The sequence below is a fragment of the Pagrus major genome, chromosome 5 (assembly GCF_040436345.1).
Source record: "Pagrus major chromosome 5, Pma_NU_1.0".
Taxonomy (NCBI): Eukaryota; Metazoa; Chordata; class Actinopteri; order Spariformes; family Sparidae; genus Pagrus; species Pagrus major.
The window spans coordinates 2807590-2832374 of NC_133219.1; the positions used below are offsets into that span (position 1 = coordinate 2807590).

At 39.3% G+C, this 24785-nt stretch overlaps 1 protein-coding gene across 1 annotated transcript in view; it reads right to left on the bottom strand.

Moving 5' to 3' along the window:
- The window catches only part of cacna1ba (calcium channel, voltage-dependent, N type, alpha 1B subunit, a), a 176138-nt gene that overhangs the window by 856 nt on the left and 150497 nt on the right, over positions 1 to 24785 (bottom strand). The window contains 3 exon segments of the mRNA XM_073465321.1: positions 960 to 1168; positions 5022 to 5256; positions 5979 to 6017. Of these exon segments, the coding sequence (XP_073321422.1) occupies positions 960 to 1168; positions 5022 to 5256; positions 5979 to 6017 (483 nt within the window).

Sequence of the window (24785 nt, forward strand, 5' to 3'; positions counted from 1 at the left end):
TAGTTGTAAGAGCATGCAGAGAGATCACAGTAAAACACAAACACTCTAACAATCAACACACTATCTGTGCCATGATGTTGACCTGCTGTATTAGTCATCTTAATGTTTAATTAGCAGATTAATATATATTTCACTGACATTACAAAATATATACAACAGTATGCTAAATTAACTGTAAAGGTACTAAATCAACCAAATATGTTTTCTAAGTTGCTGTTGGATATTTAAGAATACCAAGCACATTTCTCATTATTTAAGTTTAATTTCCTACATCTGATCAACCAAAAGGAGGACATGGTGGACATGTTGGGGACTATTTTCAGCTGCAGATTAATCACCATTTGGTGGTCTAGTGAGTATTTGTGGCAGCAGGATGGTGTATGTATATATGGTGTGTGTTCATGGTAATAAAGGAACATGATCGACTTTTCATAGTTTTTGGACAACAATGGAGCTCTATGGCACGTAGGGATAATGATTACATTTTTCTTTCAGTCTAACTGAATACTATAATACATATACAGTAATACATTCAAATTGTTTACTATCTTTATTGTTCAGTTCACTCATAAGTTCAATTCCATTCAGTTCAATAGGAAGTAAATTATTTTAAAATGAACCAAACAAGCAATAACACATATGGTTGTTATGTTATTTTTATTCAAACAGTTTTTGTCCTTGTAGTCTCAAGGTCGAAGGAATGAAACTAGAGGCCTGATTATCATATTAAGTTCCACACATGTCTAAAAGAATACTTTTCTCATTACTGTTATGAGCAGCAGCAGTGGCTTTTGGAGTTTTAGTGCCCTATGGTCTAAGTTTTTTTTTAATCCTGTTTAGAATGATATCAGAATTCAAAGATAGTCAATGCTGTCATGTGAACTCAAAACCTTTCAGAATCCCCTTCACCTGGTCTAAAGCCCTGTCTAGTCCTGTTCTATAGGCCTGTGCCCTCCCACCTGCTTGTTGCTGGTTTCCTGCCCCTCGATGGGTGAGGCAGCACAGCTAGCGGTGGCAGATTTGGTGTGGCAGTGTTCCCGGCTGCAGTAGCGGTCACAAGAGTAGTAGCGCTGCTTGTCGGCCGAGGAGTGGTGGTGTTTCCTCTCATGGGAGCGTCCACGGTCATGGGCTCGCTCTCTGGATGCAGCTGGGTCAGATGCTGGTTCTCCTGGGGAACCGGTGGAGGACAGTACAGCAGCATGAAAGGTGATTTTTCTGTATTCAAGATAATATAAGGGTCCTAACATTTGTGTCTTTTGGTGTCAAGACTTTGGCTCGTGAAGGCTTTAAGTGCCAGTCTTCTTGTCAAGGCATTGATTTGTCTTAATAAGAATGAGCTAAATGGAACTCAGCCATCATTTCAGTTCATTATTCAAACCTGTCTTCTTTGTACAGGGGCATGTCAGTCGTGTCAGTAATGAGGGGAGAGAGACGCAGCAGGAATTGGCTGGCTGGAATTGTGCAGCCCTACTTATAACTGATCCATAAAGCATTTGTAATGACATTAGTTCTGATAAATGCTTTAAATAGGTGAACTGTAACCAAAATGTGGAATTTAACTGTGGCTAGTGGCTTTGTGGAGCTGTACTTTGGCACAGCTAGTAACGTCAGCATGCTAACATGCTCACAATAATAGCGTTAATATACTGATACTGATATTCAGCAGGTACAGTGCTTACCATGTTCACCATCTTAGTTAAGCATGGGACAGTGGTGGCGTAAAGGTTAGAGAAGCAAGCATGTGTCTGCCCCAGATTGGCAAAATAAATCTGGGTGAAAGACAGACCCTGCCCCTACCTCATAACCACCACTGGGGTGCCTTTGAGCAAGACTGCGGTTGTACTAAGCAACTTCCAGGTGTGAATGTGTAACTGTGTGAATTGATCAGGGGGTTCCTGGAAAAAAGAGCATTGCTTTCAGTGAACCCTCCCTGAATAAATAAGGTAAAAAAAATATGTTAACAGTTGCTAATCAGCACTACTACACACAGCATAACATCTAATGCTTCGCAGGTATTTGGTCATATTGGACAAAGTGAAAGTTTCTTCTGGACAGTGTGGGATTCCACTCACTGGTTTCAGTGTAGAGTTTTAGCATCTCATATTTGTTAACAATCTCTTTCAGACGTTCTTCGGAACTTGTGCAAAATTCTGTGTGAATACACAATACATTAAAGCAACATTATGTAGAATTTGGCATTTTGTGCAATTTGACGCCCCCCAGTGTCTGAGTGCGACACCACTGTGGTAAATACAAATCCCAGGTGTGTAACAGTTTGTCAGATGTAATGTAGGTGCTAACTACAAACAAAACTCATGACATCAGAACAATGTGATGTGGTGAAAACTTGTATGTTTCAGTGAACATGTATGTAACGCTGTGATCCTACCCTCTCACTGAAGTTACATAGAGCAGGAACAAGAGACAGAGACACCATTCACCCTGTTACAAGACACTGTACCATCAACATGATTCTGACGCTGATAGTTTAAGGTCAAAAAGTTACATTATGTTGCTTTTAATAAAAAATGGTAAAAAAAAAACAAAACAATTGAATACCAGCGACCAGGGTATTCAGTTCAAAAATTCTACTTACTAGTTACATGTAGCCTGTAAAAATCACCCTGTTGATCCATACTATCTACATGGTGACAGCTCCATGAACAGCTGCTTCTTGGACCAGCGCCCAGTTAAAAAGAGAACTCAGACACCAAAGGGCTTTTCTCCTCTCTACTGACATTTTTCTTTCTCCACAGCCTCACCCTGCAGACTGAGACCGCCTATAAATTTCCAGGTTGTTGGCTGTTCATGTCTGTCAGTCTCTTTTATCTGAGTAATAAAGAGCATGTGTATGGAGCTGCAGCGTCAGACCCAGAGAGCATTGCTGATCATTATCACAGCTGAGAGCCTGCAGGGCCCCATCTACTTAGTTGTTGTAGTTATCTGGTGAACTACAGATTGAGTCACCGTGATGTCGAGCTAACAACAACAGTCACTTCCTGGTAGACAACTGGCAGTTGATTTGCATTGTAGAGATATGTGAAATCAACAATCTTGTTTATTTCTGTTGTCATTTTCAGCTGTAACTATAATGTTTAAAGATTTAAAGTTAAACACAGTGGTCTAACCTATCTGACATTCTGCTGTGCTTATTTTATTTATGTGTTGCTTTACTAGCATCTTTGATATCTACCTAACAGCACAGTTTTGGACTAACTGCTAATTTTGACTAATATAAACAGTGGTGGTGATTGACTTTAGCATATTGATTGCCTCAGTTGTGCACTATTAGATGAATCTAATATGAATGTATACATAACTCATTTGTCATTTTGGTTTGCACTCACTGGGCAATTTTCATACTCATATTTATTATTTATTAATAACAATACACTGCCACACTGTCTATAATTACACTGTTTATATTTGTACATATTATGTATATACGATTCTAATTCTATTTCTTACCTTTTTATTATATTGTTTATTTTTTACTATAATTATTGCTTATTATTATATTGAACTGTCCTTTGGCTGCTGTGACGAACAAATTTCTCCGTTTGTGGGACTAAAAAAGGAATTCTGATTCTGATTCTGAAACCCCTGCTTCACCGCTCCCCCGCACCAGTAGAGAGAGCTGAGGTCCAGAGGTGAGCCTCTCCCCCTCCCCCTCCCCCTTCTTCCACAGCCTCTGTATGTGAGACTTTCTCAGCAGCAGCAGACACCTCTTTACAAAACAGAGGGCGCCCAGCTGCCCACTGCCCACACGACAACATGACATCATTGGCTTGACGTGTAAATGAGCAATACGAGAACCGGATAAAATGAATGCAAACAAATTTAAGGCAGCCGGTACGGGTCGGCACCGGGGTCGATCCACCGAGATGAGCCCAGAGGTGGCTGCTACTGAGCTGGTTACTGTAGGCGACTGTCCGCTCGCTTTTTTTTTGCGGGCGCTCATGCCGCCCTGGGCGGCTGCCATATCGCCCATAAGAGGAACTGCCCCTGAATTTAAACTCATCATTTCTTGAAATGAGATGTCCAACCTATCCTTAGTGAAAGTTTTGTCATTAATGACATATGAAAGCGTCAGATGTGTGTTTTAAATGTATACACTTTGAGATAAGATCATGAAAAATAGAATTGTATGTAAGCCAGTGCGTAATGCAGGGGCATTCAATCCAGAAGTTATTGTAAACAAACATTGCGATGGGAATCTAAATATTCTTTAATAACCATTTTTGATAAACGTGGGTTAACATACTTATGGTATGCTCGTGAGGATATCAGTCCAGAATACATTAACCTCAGGCTCAAGGATATGGATCTTTAGGACCTTACATGATGAGGACTTTACCTACACTCAGTGTAATAACTACAAGCCATTTATGGCGGATTTTGCTTGTGAAAAATATGTATTTTTCGCAGCCCTGTGTACATAACTAATCTGTCTACATTTAAACAGCTCTAACTTGCCAAGAAGAGATATTGATGTGGCTATCTACCTCACAGTACCTGCCTATCAACCTTATGTTTGACAGGAGATCTAGGATGACAAGTGTCTATTCCATATCCTAATTTTGGTAGTGACAGAAACAGATTAATTGAACAACACCAGATTTGGTCTGAGCATAGTATTTATTAAATCAATATTAAAAAAGTGATGGTTGCATTTAAACACTTGTGTATTTATTTGCCTGTTTTTATTTTCCATATTATTTTTACTGAAGTTACAGGGCTTTATTTTTGTTTATTTTGTCGTCTTCTATGTGTACCTTTCAAAAAAAATGCCCTCTGGAGGGGTACTTGAGGAATTTATGAGGAAGCCACCTTTTTTAAGGACTTAAGGAAAGCAATGGACATGAAAAAAGTCCTTTCCTTTTTTGAATGAAATATCCAACAGATGGCACTTTAGAATACTGTCTGTCACACACTCTGTCTGTGTGTGTCTGGGTGTGTCAGTGTCTGTGTGTGTGTGTGTGTGTGTGTGTGTGTGTATGAGTGGGTGTGTGCTGACTAACCAGCAGAGCTGGCTGGTTGTCCACTCAGAGGTGTATCCAAAGACCTCTGCCTCTTCTCTCTGTCTCGGTCTCTGTCTTTGTCTCTACGGTGGTGGCAGCGGTGGTGATGGTGATGGTGGTGTGGTCGATCCTGGCTGGGTTTCTCCAGGGTGTAGTCCTTCAGGTTGACCTCTTGGGGCCGCTGTGGGGCCACAGTGGAAGCTGAGCGCTTCATTGGACTGGTGTCAGGAACACACTGAGGGAGGATGGAGAGGAACAGAGAGGCTCACTGAGAATCATGCCTGACACAAGGTTTCAGTACCTGTAATTTTGATATAACACCAGACTTCACCTACAGCTCTGACTTCACTGCATTGTTATTGTCTACTGAAGGATGATGGAGCAGGTCTTCCATTCAAATCAGTGGGAGGTAATTCATTTAAAGGTGAGCTAAGACAGACTCCCTTTATTCATAATCATTTGTTAAAAATGTCTTAACTCACAGGTGTCTGTGAGACTTCTGGACACAAAGTGAAGAAATGACATACCTTTAAAGACATGGGTTAGAGGCTAGATGAAGGATTGGCTAAAGAAGAAAAAAAAAGTCCTCTATCCAGTCTCTAACTGGATAGTGGACTACAAATGAACAAACTCTGAGAATAATGATAACAGAATCCTTCATTGAGGGTCTGCATGCAGTTTTTCTATTATTATATCTCAATTTTAACCATAAAAACTCTGCTCATGTTTTACCTGGATCAGTTGGAAAGTTGGAAGTTTTCAAAACCTACACAGGGGCGGTGCAATACAAAAGTCATGCTCACGATCCAAAATGACACTAGTTGTATGGTGATATTAACCATGTGACAATGCCAATATATCTGGATTTGATTGGACACCCAGCTGGACCAGATACATCTGCATAATGTCACACCACAATCGAGCACATACACATGTTGTGTGATAGCTTGTACATACAGCTAGATGGATCCCTGGAGAGTGGCGTGAGTTGCTCCGCTGTTACCAAGAGAGGGAGATGACCAGGAAAGGAGCAGAGAGAGAGAGAGTAAGATCAGAAATAGTTACTGTTTGTGGTTATAGTGTTCAAATATTGTACTTAAATGCACTTTGTACATCATTTATAGACAATGTTAGCCTTTTTATTATATAAAAATGATACATTCCTGTTGGAAATTGATGCTCTATAGATATTTAGTAAGGCGGTTGCAGTCGCATGTATTGCTGTCTTCCATGATGTCTTCTTTGATACAACTACTGGTGAGCACCAAAGTCAGAAATTGTCATATGCAACACATAGTGGCTTCAGGTATTATAAGTTAATTATTTTTAAAAACATTTTAAAAAGAAAATAATAATTATTTCATACAATCAGTATTTTTTATTAATTTTAATGAATATCCTGAATTTAGACTACTAAAAGTAGTATACATGTATTAGCAGCAAAATGTACTTCATCAGCATCGGAAGTGAATGTACTGTGAATACTCAATCACAGTACATTATCGATAATAAGAAAGTAAGCAGAATATTCATGTTGAAGTTGCAGGATCTTCTAAATGTAACGACTTTATCACATATACATGTAACGGTTTATGCATTCCTGTGACTCTGGGAGCTGTGTTGTAGCATCTGGTAGGGTCTCCCAATACATACTGCTCCCAGGGGAGAAGGCCAGACTAAGAGCATTTCACAGATGACACATGAATGGGCCAAATAGGACCTGCAGGACCTCGTCTGGAACAGGGAAACAAGGGACTCCACCTGGAGGAGGCTTGCCAGCAAGCATCTGATGAGAAGGCCTTGGCCCATGGGGAGTCAAGCACAGCTAGAAAAGACTACATGACGCTGCTGACCATCTGTAGGGATAGATACTGGTCATCGTGAGATGGGCGGCAGGTAAAGACAGGGACCTAGGTGTGCTGACCCCTAGATTTATAGACTGCTTCTGGGGATGTTGGATGTCAGCTCTCTGTCAGGGAAGGAGCCGGAACTAGAGTGTAAGGTGGAGCAGCACCAACTAGAAATAGGTGGGCTCACCTCTGTGCACAGCACTGAGTCTGGAGCCAAACTCCTAGGGAGGGGCTGACTGTTGTTTGTGCATATGTACTGAAAATAATGCCCTCTTAGAGTTGCATGGTGGTTTCCAGGGAAATATACTGCCCAGGGACTCTATATCTCTGCTGAGGCACGTCCACACTCATGTAGGCAATGATGGAGTAGTCCAAGGGGGGTGATGTGTGTCTTCCCAGCACTCACTCCCTGTGCTTCTTTCAACACATCCTGGGGTGTGACTATGACTCTCAGAGGTGTCTCTAAGAACATATAAGCCTCCATTCCCTCTGATTCTTGCCTGCCAGGCTTGTTATCCGGAGAGGGGCCAACAAGAGCATACCCTGCTAATTAAAACTGGGCTCTGCACATACTGTATTAAGAGATGATGAAACTGTAAAATCAGGATCTTAAAGGAGTATATGAGTACCTTCACACCCTCATGCTGGGTGAAGTGCTATGACCTGTCAAGTTCTGTGGTGGACTTGTGTGTTTTTGGTAGGGATAGACCGATTATCGGCCGGGCCGATTATCGGTGCCGATATTCGGCATTTTGACACATATCGGCATCGGCCTTTTTTTAAAATCCAACGGCCGATAAGAGATCAATTTAAAACTGGGTTATTTTGGCTCTGATGCAGCCGCGCCTCTGTCTGCTGTCACTACTTTGTCTCCAGCATTGTCCCACCCACAGCACCATCTGATTGGTTACAAAAGTCACAAAAATCACAAAAGTCACAGTTCAGATCGTATCACGGTTTGGAGTCATGGATTGGAGGATTTTATGGATCAGCAGAAGGAAAAAACTGTTAAGAGTTAAATATATTATTTAAATGCACTGCTTTAGCTTTGATGTTGCCGCCTGTTTGGTTGTGAATGTCTGTATTCACAACCAAACAGTAGGTGTGTTATAAATAGGGATGTAACAATACCAAAGACTCACAGTATGATTTCATCGCGATAAATAGTCCACGATACGATATTTATCGTTTATTGCAGTCAGATCACAGAGAAATCTCTGCGTTTTGGGCTCATACTGATGTGGTTATTTTTATTTGTGTTACTCGCGCGAGCAGACACAATTTAAAATGTATGACCGACCCCACGATCAAACTCTCACAGCTCACTCGCTCTCCCTCCCAGCTCGTAGAGCCCCTCCCTTACCTGAGAAACTCGCATTCCATGGTGCACACTCTGGGTGACTGACTCAAGTGACTCAAGTGACTCAAGTGACTCGAAAACCCGATTCACTTTAGTGAGTGACTCATACAAACTCGAGTCAGTAAAAGGAATCGAGTATACCATCACTAGTACTCTGTCTCCAGCATTGTCCCACCCAGAGCATCATCTGATTGGTTACATGCTCTGGTTACACGCACGGGTAACAGCCAATCAGCAGTGAAAGCTGTGCATGCACAGTGCTCACACACACGGCGGAGAGGAGAAAAAGTTTTGCCGAGTGGAGAAGGTCCGGAGAGCAGATGCATGTTTCCAACATGGATGTATAAAGAGAACTGGATACAGCGTCAGAGGCGGGGCCCCGTTCATTCCTACGGACGTTGCTCAGTGGCGCACGATGCCAAAAAAGTTTGTTTTCATTTCATTAACATTATATAAACATAAGCGGCAGCTCTGCTCGCTCGCAGTCCCTCCAGACGTGCTTGTTAATCACTCGAAACAAGGTTGCTGATAATATCGATATGGAAATAGTCCGTGATAGTAGAAGTCTGTGTGTGAGAGAGAGAAAGTAAAAACCTAATGAACTCAATTCAGTCCGGTTTTATTGCAGGGAAGCACGTTGAGGTGAAGGCTGATTAGCTTTTAGCGTAACGTTAGCCCACCGGTTCGCTTTCTCCTTCTGGCTCTAGACGCTCAGCAGACTGTAGCGAAACTCTACAACTCACGACTACTGACGTTACTGTGAGGCCCAATACGTTAACGGCAGCTGTCTGTTCCTATGATAAACACTGATTATTAAAGTGAAGATGCTGCAGGCTATTTAGTGTTTTTAACGGTTTAATCACTTGAAACAAGGTTGCTGATAATATTGATAGGGAAATAGTCAGTGATAAAAGTAATACGTGTGTGTGAAACAGAGTAAAATTCAGTTAGTTTTATTGCAGGGAAGCACGTTGAGGGGATGGCTAGAGAATAGTGTGTGTGTGTGTGTGTGTGTGTGTGTGTGTGTGTGTGTGTGCTCTTACTTAAGTCTAGATTGGGGACTTTGACCAGCACACACACCAGTTGTTTGGGGACGCCTTTGCCTTTGGGGACCAAAACCACCGTCCCCAATTAGATTTCAATTTAATTGTATTCAGCAAGCTCCAGAATGTGTTTTTTTCTTAAAATCTCAATTGTCCCTAAAAGTGACTTATTTCAGACTTTTTGTGTGTGTGTGTGCCCCCCACTCCACCCCCCAGCCGAATCTGTGTATCCCTCTACATTGCCCCTAGTGGAAGTGTGTGGAATTGTCTAGGACCCCATAGGTGGTCCGCATTCTGCCTGATCATAAAGATAGACAGATAGATAGATAGAATAAAGTCAAGAACTCTCTGAACAGCCTAAACAGATCATGATAGCCTAGCAAAATATAGTTTGGCTCTAAAATTAACATTTCCATAGCAGAGCATTAGCAATGTGTTAAAATTAGTTAGCTAGCATTAGCATGCTAGCGCTATATGCTAACGCTACATGCTAACTACTTTGATTATGTGAATTAGCATATAGAGAGCTAATAGGTAGCCTGTATTTTGCCTGCTAATAAAGACATAAGATAGATAGATAGATAGATAGATAGATAGATAGATAGATAGATAGAAGCAAGTCAATAGCTATGGGTAGCCTGTATTTTGCCTCATAATAAAGACATAAGATAGATAGATAGATAGATAGATAGATAGGTAGATAGAAGCAAGTCAAGAGCTATAGGTAGCCTGTATTTTGCCTGATAATAAAGACAATAGATAGATAGATAGATAGATAGATAGATAGATAGATAGATAGATAGATAGAAGCAAGTCAATAGCTATGGGTAGCCTGTATTTTGCCTCATAATAAAGATATATACAGTTATATATATATATATCATATAATATATAGTTATAGTATAATTATAAAGGATATTATATAATATATTTGTTTTATTTTGAGTTGTATTACCATGCCTGCATTTCCAAATAATTATATAAATTAATATGGCCATTTCAGGCCCTTTGTGTCATAGTTTGTACACAACAAAAGTTTACATTTTTCTATCTCCTGATATCATATTCTTGCATCACATATTTTAAAAATCACAATTTGTATGTATATAATAGGGATATAGGGAAAACCCCTCCTTGTGTTGGCTGTATAATATCCACATACATAAAAGGTTTTCATGTCAGAAAGGACATTTTGACAACAGTCACTTATCAAAACAGTTCTCACATTTAACATGGCATCCTGGTACCACTTCCTCACAGTGAAAAACAAGAAAAAAGCAATATAACTAGCACTACAATAGCATGTATGTAACCTTTGCTCATGTTCAGTGTAATTGTGGAGCTACTTTTTACACTGTAAATTAGGAAATTCCTAATCCTTTTCACACACTTCTGTGTAGCCAATGTTAGCATAATTAGCTAAGTAAATGTACATTCCTAAGCATTGCAAGGTATTGGTAGCATGTGGCTACCATTACCATGGTCAGCCTACATCTCCAAACCCTACTAAGCATTGCAGCTGGTATGCATAAATGGCATTGACAGTAAATCATTCATAAATCGCAGCTAGTTAGTTGTGTTTTTAAAGGTGCTCACATGGACCCAGATGCTCTAGGACAAATAGTATTTTATAGAATGGTTTGTTATAGATTTAACAAAAAATGTATGTGAAGCAAAAGAGACTAATTCAATTGACCTCTGTGTTTAAAATTAAGCCAATTGCTTTGATCACTGTCATAATAACTACACTAGATGTACATGAATAGATTCAAATGGTATATGTTTCTTTATATGGCAGATGCAGTTCTCAAGCTTGAAATATGTTTTCAAGCCTATAGGGTATGTGTTTAGCAATAAGGATGTGGATGAGCCTTGGAGTATCAGTATTCACCTCCATTTTTAACCTGTCCCTTGCACCGCCACAGTCCTAACCTGCTTTAAAAGCACCACCATCATCCCAGTTCCCAACAGGAGCCCAGTCCCTTGTGTGAATGACAACAGGCCAGTTGCACTCACTCCAATCATAATGAAGTGCTTGGAGAGAGTGGTTCTTGCCCACATCCAGAGTAATATACCTGAGTCACTGGACCCCCTACAGTATCTACAGATCCACTGAGGATACTATCTCTGCAGCTCTGCACACCTGGAAAACAGAGGCTTACATCAGAATCCTCTTCATCGATTACAGCTAAGCATCCTCCTCCCCAACAAACTCACAAACCAACTGTACAACTTTGGCATAAACCCCACACTCTCTGACAGATCGCCAGTGAGGAAATCTAACCTCAAACCTACGACTGCGTTGCCTCACACAAAGACAACACTATCCTGAAATTGCTAACAACACCACAGTCATTGGCTGGATCACTGTCACTTTCACACATCACTGATGACCTAACCTGGACAGATAACATCACCCAGCTGGTCAGGAAAGCACCACAGCGGTTATACTTTCTAAGGAGACTGAGGAGGTTTGGCATGTCATGAGGATTCTCAGTGTAACATTTGCCTCTTGCATGTTACATTAAATACATAATTTGATTTTTAAATGGTTACTATTCCTTATAGCAAAATCTTTGCGTTGGGTCGAACAACGCCTCTTAGCTGGGATATAATCCCAATTTATCACGGCCTGAAGACAGCTGTTGCTTTTATCAAATGGTTACCAAGTATCGCAATATTAAAATGATGGACAGATTCCAATTTAAACTATTTCTATTATCAAAAAACATCCAAAAAGCATTGTTCTTACAAAGAAATAGGCCCACCTGGCTGGCAGTTGCTATGCAGTGTACTTTCTTGACTTAACTTAGCCTGTTGCTGCCTTGTTAGCTTATCCTAGCCTGCCGGTTTAGCCTTATCCCTACAGTCAACCCAAACTCATAACCTGTGTTATCAGTCAATCAATCAAGTGTATTTGTCACTAGTAATTATATAAGGTATGATGGCTTGTGTTGACTGTTCTGCTGTTGCAGACAGGGTGTAGAGAGATGTTGCCACTAAGCTATGTTAGATATCACGGCCACTCCAGATAACTTTAGCTGCAGACTAGCATAGTCTCAGCAACTGCTGCAGAGTTTGTCCCTGTCCGGCAGCGTGGGAAGGCTCACGAGGGCAAGCTCTGGTTGTGTTGCTCCATAAGCAGTCACCCCACCCGACTGCAAACCGGTTTTCAACCTTGCTAGCTCCGTTGTTAGTCCTGTTGGCCCGCCGCCCACGAGTCTCCTCCAACACTGCAGACAGGGTTAAACAACGCGGAGTGATACTGAATTGTGTAAAGGAATTAGATGTCATTGCCATGATTTACAGGTATTATATCACGGCTAACAACCAATTTGATTGCTTGGTATGAGCTATCCGCTTTATAATGTTAAATGAAAACCTGTAAATATTCATAGCCTATCTGAGCGAGACAGTAGCTGTACTGACATCCAGAGTGATTATCTATGTGTACTTATCCATCTGTATCAGTAGCATCTTTGTGTAATTGGACATCGACATTGGAGTTGTCTGTGCTTCTTTGTTAGAGTTAACTGGGCAACTGTCAGCCATTAGTCCACCACCAACATCAAAACACAACACAGAGACTGTTGGCTGTTACCACTATCAGATATATACTGTAAGGAGATTCAACAGGTGTATTATAAACTGTGTATTGATAGTTAGAGAAGATCGACACAACAGCAGCTTATACAGTTGCATCATAGAGAGCATCTTGACCAGCTGGGTATGGGAACAGCATCGACATGGACCACAAATGCTTGCAGAGAGTGGTAAAAGCTGCTGAGAGGATTGTCAGGGTGCCCCTACCATCTCTGCAGGACATCATCATCAAAGACTCCACCAAACCGCAACACAGGCTTTTTACACGTATGCCCTCTGACAGAAGGTACAAAAGATGCAGGACCTCTAGGCTGAGGGACAGTTTTTATCCTCAGGCCATCAGACTGATCAATAGATCTAATCCACTGCCCCTGCCTCAACCCTAACCCACCTCACCATACAGGAAGCTTCACTTTGCATACATTACACAATTCCACATGTACTGCACAATCACAGACAGATTTTGCCTGGACAGACTTTGCACAGATAATAGTTGCTGTTACTGTATATTGTATATTGATATTGTATAATATTGTACACAGACTATTGTGTTCTTCAGATACTTTTCTTTCTGTATCTCTCCAAATATCTTAATTTATTTTATTGTATTTTGAATGGCATTCAGAGTGGAAGGCAAAGTAAGAATTTTATTGTACAGGGAAACTTGGTTTTAACTGTGCATATGACAGTAAATGCTTTGATTTAAATTGAATTGATTCCCAAAATTGTACACAGTATAATTTGAATAGGTAGCCTGTACATACAGTAGGCTATGTGCTATGTGAAAGCAGGTGTAGGTAAAGTCATCATCACCATTTCATCAATGCACATGTGCATGATAGTAACATGGGATTAGCATCCAGGTCTCCAATGGGGGAATCATCAGTGATCAGTCAGCAAGAGGAAGATCTGTCATTGAGGAGATATGACTTACAAGGGCACACTTGCTGTCCCCAACCCACTTTTGCCATCACTATGGACACACAAGCAGGTGTACCTATGTAATATACTGTAGGCTAACTGATAAATCCTATAGGGGTGAACTGTTGCCTGTGTTATTTATTTATTTATTTGTTTATTTATTTATATCTTATAGTCACTGTTGAATATTTGTAAACAAAACACAAATTACAAACTCATTCAATAAATTGATCAATCCAAAATCAACTAAAAGAAAGTGGTCATGATAGAAAGATAATTCAACATCTCCTACGAAGTGAAGTTTACCAGCCCCGCCCCCTCCGCATGATGTGCGTGAGCTGCGTGCTGCAGGCAGACAGCAGGGAGATGCCATGAGGAGCGGACTTTAAGGTAAGCAAACTTGATGTTTCTTTTGAGAATTTATCAGGTTTTTATGCCATGTGGTTCATCCAGTCACGTTATGACAGTGAAAAATGAAACTGACGTTAGCTAACGTTAGCTAGCTAGCTAACGTTAGCTAACGTTAGCGTCGGCTAGCTAGCTAACGTTAGCTAACGTTAGCTAGCGTCGGCTAGCTAGCTAACGTTAGCTAGCTAGTTACACTCTTGCTAAGTACGCTGGGTAGAAATCAAGCTTTAGCAAGTTGTTCTGGTGATGGATAGCCTTATTAAACATCAGAATAACTGAACTGCAGCAAGTCACCATCAAGACTGTCATTTCAAGGTAATATTAGCAGGGTTGCCAACTAGCTTCCAGGTCATGTGATCAATTGACTTAAAATCAATGTGGGACCATGTAACTACACTGGCTGCATGAGATACACCTCTTGATTTTACATTTTGAATCTCTAAATAATTTTTATACATTTTTATATGTAAATCTTAGCAATTTAGGTCAATAGCTTCCAGGTCATGTGATCAATTGACTCAAAATCAGTGTGGGATCATGTAACTACACTGGCTGCATGAGATACACCTCTTGTTTTTACATTTTACATCTGTTGTTCATAATTTTTATTAATTTTTAGGCTATATGTAGGCTAAATATTAGCATTTTAGCTCAATAGCTTCTCAATAGCTTTAAACACAGTATCTCTGCTTTAAATATCCCACATTTTTATTTTGAAAACAGGAAGTCGGTACACGCTGTAGCCGTCTTCTCTGTGTGTTTACTGTAAAGTCTGCAATACGGGTGCACAGGCATAAACATGTAAATATGTAGTATGTATGTATTGATATTTCAATCTGCTCTGTCCCCAGTCATTTAACTGTTTAGCTTATTGTGCCAGTATCTTAAAATTTGACAAATACTGACTGATGTCTGTATTCTAAATTCTTTCTAAACTTCACTCAGTATTTTGATGTTAGGAATATGATTTATTATATATATAGATATATTCTTGTGTGCATAATAAAATAACGAGTGTGTGTGAGAGAAGGGTAAATACCTTGAGCTACACACTGAGGATCACAACAGGTTTCCTCCAGGTAAATCCACTGCATTTGCTACTTAAGAGATTTGATTATGAGGGTAAAAAGCCTGCATTAGTTTGTGACTAACTATCAATATAAAAATTATATCCTGGTATAAAGGAAACTAATAAATATATGTTTCAATGACATTGATCAAAATGTGTCAAATGTGAAATCTCACTTTTATGCTGATGACACTGTACTCTACAGTTCAGCACCCACCCCAGAAGGGGTGATGAATGTAGAATGTAGATGAATGTCCCCAATTAGGTATGAGTAGCGTGTGTGTGTGTCTGGAATGACCCCAAATGTAATAAAAATAGTAAATAACATTTTTTTCCCCTTTTCCAGCAGCAATTGGCACCTGATGTTAGCCAGCCGAGTGTCAAAGAAAGCGACAGACATCAGGTAGGGGCCAGTTTACCTGTTGAGCAAGAATTTCTTTATTGAAATAGCAGAGGATTTCACCAAAAATGGTCCTACTCATTCATTCCTGTGTGACAGTGTGTGTGTCCACAGAGAGCCTGCCTTCCACCTGTATTTTCTTATTTCTTAGTGTTGGGTGTGTCTGCCTGCCACCTAAACCACTGCTGAATTCTTTTATATTAGTATGTATTATTATCCAGTGTTTCTCTTATGACAGCCCAAGTAGTAATGGACTGTAAGGACAATGATCTGTGTTTAAAAATGTCTCCTAAAGTACTGACAGACTTACATACTGGTGCTTTGACATTATATATAGATGAATGTCCCCAATTAGTCATGAGTAGCGTGTGTGTGTGTGTTTGGAATGACCCCAAATGTAATAAAAATAGTAAATAACATTTTTTTCCCCTTTTCCAGCCGCAATTGGCACCTGATGTTAGCCAGCCGAGTGTCGACGAAAGCGACAGACCTCAGGTAGGGGCCAGTTTATAAAATACTACTTAATCTCTTAGAGATTGTAAGGTATTTGTTCTCAGTGTAGTACTCAGTGGGTTTCAGAGTATGTATTATTATCCAGTGTTTCTCTTATGACAGCCCAAGTAGTAATGGACTGTAAGGACAATGATCTGTGTTTAAAAATGTCTCCTAAAGTACTGACAGACTTACATACTGGTGCTTTGACATTATATATAGATGAATGTCCCCAATTAGGTATGAGTAGCGTGTGTGTGTGTTTGGAATGACCCCAAATGTAATAAAAATAGTAAATAACATTTTTTTTTCCCTTTTCCAGCAGCAATTGGCACCTGATGTTAGCCAGCCGAGTGTCGACGAAAGCGACAGACATCAGGTAGGGGCCAGTTTATAAAATACTACTTAAAGACCTGTTGAGCAAGAATTTCTTTATTGAAATAGCAGAGGATTTCACCAAAAATGGTCCTACTCATTCATTCCTGTGTGACAGTGTGTGTGTCCACAGAGAGCCTGCCTTCCGCCTGTATTTTCTTATTTCTTAGTGTTGGGTGTGTCTGCCTGCCACCTAAACCACTGCTGAATTCTTTTATATTAGTATGTATTATTATCCAGTGTTTCTCTTATGACAGCCCAAGTAGTAATGGACTGTAAGGACAATGATCTGTGTTTAAAAATGTCTCCTAAAGTACTGACAGACTTACATACTGGTGCTTTGACATTATATATAGATGAATGTCCCCAATTAGTCATGAGTAGCGTGTGTGTGTGTGTTTGGAATGACCCCAAATGTAATAAAAATAGTAAATAACATTTTTTTTCCCTTTTCCAGCAGCAATTGGCACCTGATGTTAGCCAGCCGAGTGTCGACGAAAGCGACAGACCTCAGGTAGGGGCCAGTTTATAAAATACTACTTAGTCTCTTAGAGATTGCAAGGTATTTGTTCTCAGTGTAGTACTCAGTGGGTTTCAGAGTATGTATTATTATCCAGTGTTTCTCTTATGACAGCCCAAGTAGTAATGGACTGTAAGAACAATGATCTGTGTTTAAAAATGTCTCCTAAAGTACTGACAGACTTACATACTGGTGCTTTGACATTATATATAGATGAATGTCCCCAATTAGGTATGAGTAGTGTGTGTGTGTGTTTGGAATGACCCCAAATGTAATAAAAATAGTAAATAACATTTTTTTCCCCTTTTCCAGCAGAACATGGCACCTGATGTTAGCCAGCCGAGTGTCGACGAAAGCGACAGACCTCAGGTAGGGGCCAGTTTATAAAATACTACTTAATCTCTTAGAGATTGTAAGGTATTTGTTCTCAGTGTAGTACTCAGTGGGTTTCAGAGTATGTATCATTATCCAGTGTTTCTCTTATGACAGCCCAAGTAGTAATGGACTGTAAGGACAATGATCTGTGTTTAAAAATGTCTCCTAAAGTACTGACAGACTTACATACTGGTGCTTTGACATTATATATAGATGAATGTCCCCAATTAGGTATGAGTAGCGTGTGTGTGTGTTTGGAATGACCCCAAATGTAATAAAAATAGTAAATAACATTTTTTTTTCCCTTTTCCAGCAGCAATTGGCACCTGATGTTAGCCAGCCGAGTGTCGACGAAAGCGACAGACATCAGGTAGGGGCCAGTTTATAAAATACTACTTAAAGACCTGTTGAGCAAGAATTTCTTTATTGAAATAGCAGAGGATTTCACCAAAAATGGTCCTACTCATTCATTCCTGTGTGACAGTGTGTGTGTCCACAGAGAGCCTGCCTTCCGCCTGTATTTTCTTATTTCTTAGTGTTGGGTGTGTCTGCCTGCCACCTAAACCACTGCTGAATTCTTTTATATTAGTATGTATTATTATCCAGTGTTTCTCTTATGACAGCCCAAGTAGTAATGGACTGTAAGGACAATGATCTGTGTTTAAAAATGTCTCCTAAAGTACTGACAGACTTACATACTGGTGCTTTGACATTATATATAGATGAATGTCCCCAATTAGTCATGAGTAGCGTGTGTGTGTGTGTTTGGAATGACCCCAAATGTAATAAAAATAGTAAATAACATTTTTTTTCCCTTTTCCAGCAGCAATTGGCACCTGATGTTAGCCAGCCGAGTGTCGACGAAAGCGACAGACCTCAGGTAGGGGCCAGTTTATAAAATACTACTTAGTCTCTTAGAGATTGCAAGGTATTTGTTCTCAGTGTAGTACTCAGTGGGTTTCAGAGTATGTATTATTATCCAGTGTTTCTCTTATGACAGCCCAAGTAGTAATGGACTGTAAGAACAATGATCTGTGTTTAAAAATGTCTCCTAAAGTACTGACAGACTTACATACTGGTGCTTTGACATTATATATAGATGAATGTCCCCAATTAGGTATGAGTAGTGTGTGTGTGTGTTTGGAATGACCCCAAATGTAATAAAAATAGTAAATAACATTTTTTTCCCCTTTTCCAGCAGAACATGGCACCTGATGTTAGCCAGCCGAGTGTCGACGAAAGCGACAGACCTCAGGTAGGGGCCAGTTTATAAAATACTACTTAATCTCTTAGAGATTGTAAGGTATTTGTTCTCAGTGTAGTACTCAGTGGGTTTCAGAGTATGTATTATTATCCAGTGTTTCTCTTATGACAGCCCAAGTAGTAATGGACTGTAAGGACAATGATCTGTGTTTAAAAATGTCTCCTAAAGTACTGACAGACTTACATACTGGTGCTTTGACATTATATATAGATGAATGTCCCCAATTAGGTATGAGTAGCGTGTGTGTGTGTTTGGAATGACCCCAAATGTAATAAAAATAGTAAATAACATTTATTTTCCTTTTCCAGCAGCAATTGGCACCTGATGTTAGCCAGCCGAGTGTCGACGAAAGCGACAGACCTCAGGTAGGGGCCAGTTTATAAAATACTACTTAAAGACCTGTTGAGCAAGAATTTCTTTATTGAAATAGCAGAGGATTTCACCAAAAATGGTCCTACTCATTCATTCCTGTGTGACAGTGTGTGTGTCCACAGAGAGCCTGCCTTCCACCTGTATTTTCTTATTTCTTAGTGTTGGGTGTGTCTGCCTGCCACCTAAACCACTGCTGAATTCTTTTATATTAGTATGTATTATTATCCAGTGTTTCTCTTATGACAGCCCAAGTAGTAATGGACTGTAAGGACAATGATCTGTGTTTAAAAATGTCTCCTAAAGTACTGACTGACTTACATACTGGTGCTTTGACATTATATATAGATGAATGTCCCAAATTAGGTATGAGTAGCGTGTGTGTGTGTTTGGAATGACCCCAAATGTAATAAAAATAGTAAATAACATTTATTTTCCTTTTCCAGCAGCAATTGGCACCTGATGTTAGCCAGCCGAGTGTCGACGAAAGCGACAGACCTCAGGTAGGGGCCAGTTTATAAAATACTACTTAAAGACCTGTTGAGCAAGAATTTCTTTATTGAAATAGCAGAGGATTTCACCAAAAATGGTCCTACTCATTCATTCCTGTGTGACAGTGTGTGTGTCCACAGAGAGCCTGCCTTCCGCCTGTATTTTCTTATTTCTTAGTGTTGGGTGTGTCTGCCTGCCACCTAAACCACTGCTGAATTCTTTTATATTAGTATGTATTATTATCCAGTGTTTCTCTTATGACAGCCCAAGTAGTAATGGACTGTAAGGACAATGATCTGTGTTTAAAAATGTCTCCTAAAGTACTGACAGACTTACATACTGGTGCTTTGACATTATATATAGATGAATGTCCCCAATTAGGTATGAGTAGTGTGTGTGTGTGTTTGGAATGACCCCAAATGTAATAAAAATAGTAAATAACATTTTTTTTCCTTTTCCAGCAGCAATTGGCACCTGATGTTAGCCAGCCGAGTGTCGACGAAAGCGACAGACCTCAGGTAGGGGCCAGTTTATAAAATACTACTTAAAGACCTGTTGAGCAAGAATTTCTTTATTGAAATAGCAGAGGATTTCACCAAAAATGGTCCTACTCATTCATTCCTGTGTGACAGTGTGTGTGTCCACAGAGAGCCTGCCTTCCGCCTGTATTTTCTTATTTCTTAGTGTTGGGTGTGTCTGCCTGCCACCTAAACCACTGCTGAATTCTTTTATATTAGTATGTATTATTATCCAGTGTTTCTCTTATGACAGCCCAAGTAGTAATGGACTGTAAGGACAATGATCTGTGTTTAAAAATGTCTCCTAAAGTACTGACAGACTTACATACTGGTGCTTTGACATTATATATAGATGAATGTCCCCAATTAGGTATGAGTAGTGTGTGTGTGTGTTTGGAATGACCCCAAATGTAATAAAAATAGTAAATAACATTTTTTTTCCTTTTCCAGCAGCAATTGGCACCTGATGTTAGCCAGCCGAGTGTCGACGAAAGCGACAGACCTCAGGTAGGGGCCAGTTTATAAAATACTACTTAAAGACCTGTTGAGCAAGAATTTCTTTATTGAAATAGCAGAGGATTTCACCAAAAATGGTCCTACTCATTCATTCCTGTGTGACAGTGTGTGTGTCCACAGAGAGCCTGCCTTCCGCCTGTATTTTCTTATTTCTTAGTGTTGGGTGTGTCTGCCTGCCACCTAAACCACTGCTGAATTCTTTTATATTAGTATGTATTATTATCCAGTGTTTCTCTTATGACAACCCAAGTAGTAATGGACTGTAAGGACAATGATCTGTGTTTAAAAATGTCTCCTAAAGTACTGACAGACTTACATACTGGTGCTTTGACATTATATATAGATGAATGTCCCCAATTAGGTATGAGTAGCGTGTGTGTGTGTGAGTTTGAACGACCCCAAAAGTAGCAATACAATTTAGTGTCTAAAACCCAATACATATCAAGAAAATAAAAGACAGTTCAAATGAAATTAAAACTCAAAAATAACCAGGAAAGGCTATCTAATAAAAGTATTTATTATTTTGCTGCCTTTATGAAGCACTTTGTAACATGGATTTAGAAGAGTGCTCTATAAATACAGATTATTATAATAATAATAATAATAATAATAATAATAATAATAATTATTATTATTATTATTATTATTATTATTATTATTATTATTATATTACTTTTGGGCCCTGTTTTCTTTGTTTTTACAAATTCCTTGCTGAATCAGAGATCACCTTTAAATCCCTTCTTAAAACATACTTTCCTGATTTTACTTGAGTTTTAATTTCCTTTGAACTGTCTTTGAATTATTGTTATATTATTACTTTTGGGGTCGTTCCAAACACACACACACACACGCTACTCATGCCTAAATGGGGTCATGCAGCACCTTTATCTCAATATGTCTTGAGATTTGAGCTGTATCAAGGTTGATCATATATTTATTTTATCCGGTTTCCTTTTCCAGCAGAAAATGGCACCTGATGTCAGCGAGCAGCTGACACCTGATGTCAGGGACAAGGTGGTCACAGGGGTCAACACACTAGTCTATTCTCTATACGATTCTTCAGCATTAACGGTTGGTGTTAGCATGTAGCTAATGTTTGCTTTTCGCTAGGATAACAATTGCATGACATCAGTTGGCGTTATAACACTTAACAAAAACCATGTGGGCCGCACACACTATTTCAATTACTTTTTTTCTTTTAGCTGTCATCTAGTCCTGTGGATGCATCTCAGGTGTATGATGAGATCAACATAAACAGCAGCAATCCAGCGGCACATATGGTAAGAGCCCATTTTCATCTTTAAATGTAATCACTGTTGCTCATTTTTGGCTGTGAAGTGTTATAATTTGTAGTTGTATTCACAAACTGTCTTTGAAACAATCAGTTCTTTATTTAATTGCTGTCATTACAGTCTCGAATGGCCAAATATAGACTGCACCATGAGAAATGCTTCAATCGTTACAAAATTGCAGAGGAGGAGCGAAATGCTAAAGAAAGACAGCATACAATGAATTTGTTAAAGCGTGCACAACTGGTTCAACAATTGACACAACTGGATACGCTTGTGAGTAATATACTTGAACATCTTGCAGAAATTACTCTCTGTGCCCAACCTCTTTTCGTTCATTACTAGGAGCTTGATTGCGTGATTGTGTTTTTTTATTACTTGTTATTCAATGCAGCACAGTCAAAGCAGGGTTCTTCAACTGACGGCCAGTGGGGCAGATACGGCCCTTAATTATTTTTTTTACTTGTCCTCTGATTAATTCCCATGAACCCAGAGAAAAACTTTTGGCCTATTATATTTAATCTGTATGCACTATTGGACTTTTAATGCAAATGTCCATTTGTCCTGAAATTTTGTTATCTTGCTAACTTTTAGACATTAGTAAGGCAATGATGAGTAGTCTACATTTCTATTCCAAATGACCATTGGTCTAATTTTGTTTTGTTGTTGTGCTGGAGTTAGGGCTGGGCGATATATCAAATATACTCGATGTATCGCGGCTTGTTCTCTGTGGGATGTAGAAAATGACTATATCGTGAATATTCGAGTATACATTCAATTGTCACGCAGTTGCTTTTAGTCGCGGGCATTGAACTATGGGTTTTTCTCACTCTTTCTCATCTCTCCGCACAGAGAGATAAAACAAGCGCACCTAGTTACGTACATCACCTTCTGTCGTGCATGCAACGTCATACGCCCGGCAGCATGTAGCAGCAGAGATCTTAGGTAGCGGCAGCTGCAGGTGTTATGACAAATGGAGGAGGGAGAATTAATTCCCAAGAAAAACAATGCAGGATCCATCGTCTGGCGGTGGTTTGGGTACAAGCGGGAGAACGTTGAACAAATAACCATAATATGTAAAATATGCCGCAAAAGCGATGCCACAAAAGGTGGTGTACAACAAATTTATATCACCATTTGAGAACCCACCCGCTAGAAAACGAAGACTGCTTGAAACTCCGGAAATATAGGAAATATCCTAGTGGCATTATGCACAAAATGTGCACTTTAATTTAGTGTTATTTTGATATGTCATATTAGTTACATCATGCATAAAAGACACTTTATTTGTTTTGAAATGACATGATGTTTGTGCCACTGCTTAATGTTTAATAAATACAGTTTTGATAAATTTGTTTAGTTGTGATTTCACCCTTTTGGCATGAATGTTTAAAATCAGCATACATTAATGCAGTATGAACAAGAATGTTTTAATGTAGACACGTAGAATCATCATACTGGCATGATTGTATGCATCAAAGTGTTAATTCAAGGCTAAGGCAAAATATCGAGATATATATCGTGTATCTTGACATGGCCTAAAAATATCGGGATATTAGTAAAAGGCCATATCGCCCAGCCCTAGCTGGAGTCAACTATCTTGTTTCCTTTCATCACTTTCTCAGCTTTTGACATGCCTTTCTTTCTTTTCCTCCCTTAGCTAACTTCGCAATCCCCATTGCATGATGATATTCAGGTATGTCTACAACTTCAAACAGGGTCAAGTTTTAAAAGGGAAGCTACTGTGTACATCAAGCAGTGATAGGGGTGCAATTATTTGGCATGCTTTTTAAATGCCAATTGAATTTGAATATTGCACATAATAAGTTGGATTCATCTTTTTAGTCACTAGCCTCATCAGATACCTCATCCCTCGATGAATCAACGACAACCAGTGATGAGTGGGAAGATGGAGAGCCAGCAACAAAAACACAGGTAACACTGCATTGCTTGCTGCATTTGAACAATAGCTCATTATTTACTTTTCAATTGCACAAGTATATTCAGTGTGGATAATATCACTATTTTCATTTGGCACCATTAAATAAACCATCATTAATCCAATAATTTTCATGATGCTCTTCAAAAATACACCTCATATAGTTTGTTAATTTACCAATTTATTATCCCTGAAAAAGAGTGAAGGTTGATCACTCCTTGATCATTATAGGGAGTGGAATTTGTCATAAATCCCATCCTCAAAACATCAGTATCATTTTACAAAATTTTCAATCATACCAGTGTTTATTATTATTTATTATTATTTATTATGTTATTTAATATAAGGTCCAAAATGCACGTGAATGAATATTTTTTGCTGAGTAATTTGTAGTTAATCGCAGGGAACACTTCAGCTCGCCAAAATGAGCAAAATGCTTTTGGCAGTGGAGAAGGGGACTCTATCACAGTATAAAGGTCAAACCCTTGATGACATTGAGATTGACCCCAAAGGTATGGATACATGTGTGTATCTTAGTGTATATTAGTGTAATATATTTAGTTCAGATGCTGGGGCAACCCATGGTTATTGCCTCATGAGAAATGCATCATCAGTACTCTTTAACAGTAAGGTAATGTTTATGCTGTATTTGGTAATTGAAGTCTAGAAATGAAGAACCATATCAATCTGTTTCAAATTGGAAGAATGCAAATGTAGTCTATCAGGTCAAATATGGATTACTTTCTCCTTAGATGTTGCGTACATGTATGTTCAATTGATGTATAACACTACATTATACCAAATTATTTTGATTTAATGTGCAACTGCAATAATGTGGGCAATACATTCAGAATTGACTGTTGGTTTTTCATCTTAAGGCTACAACTGCTGAGGCTATGCCATATTTTTTTAAATATTACATTTTCTCCTCAGAAAAAGTTGATTCCTCACAAGATCATGA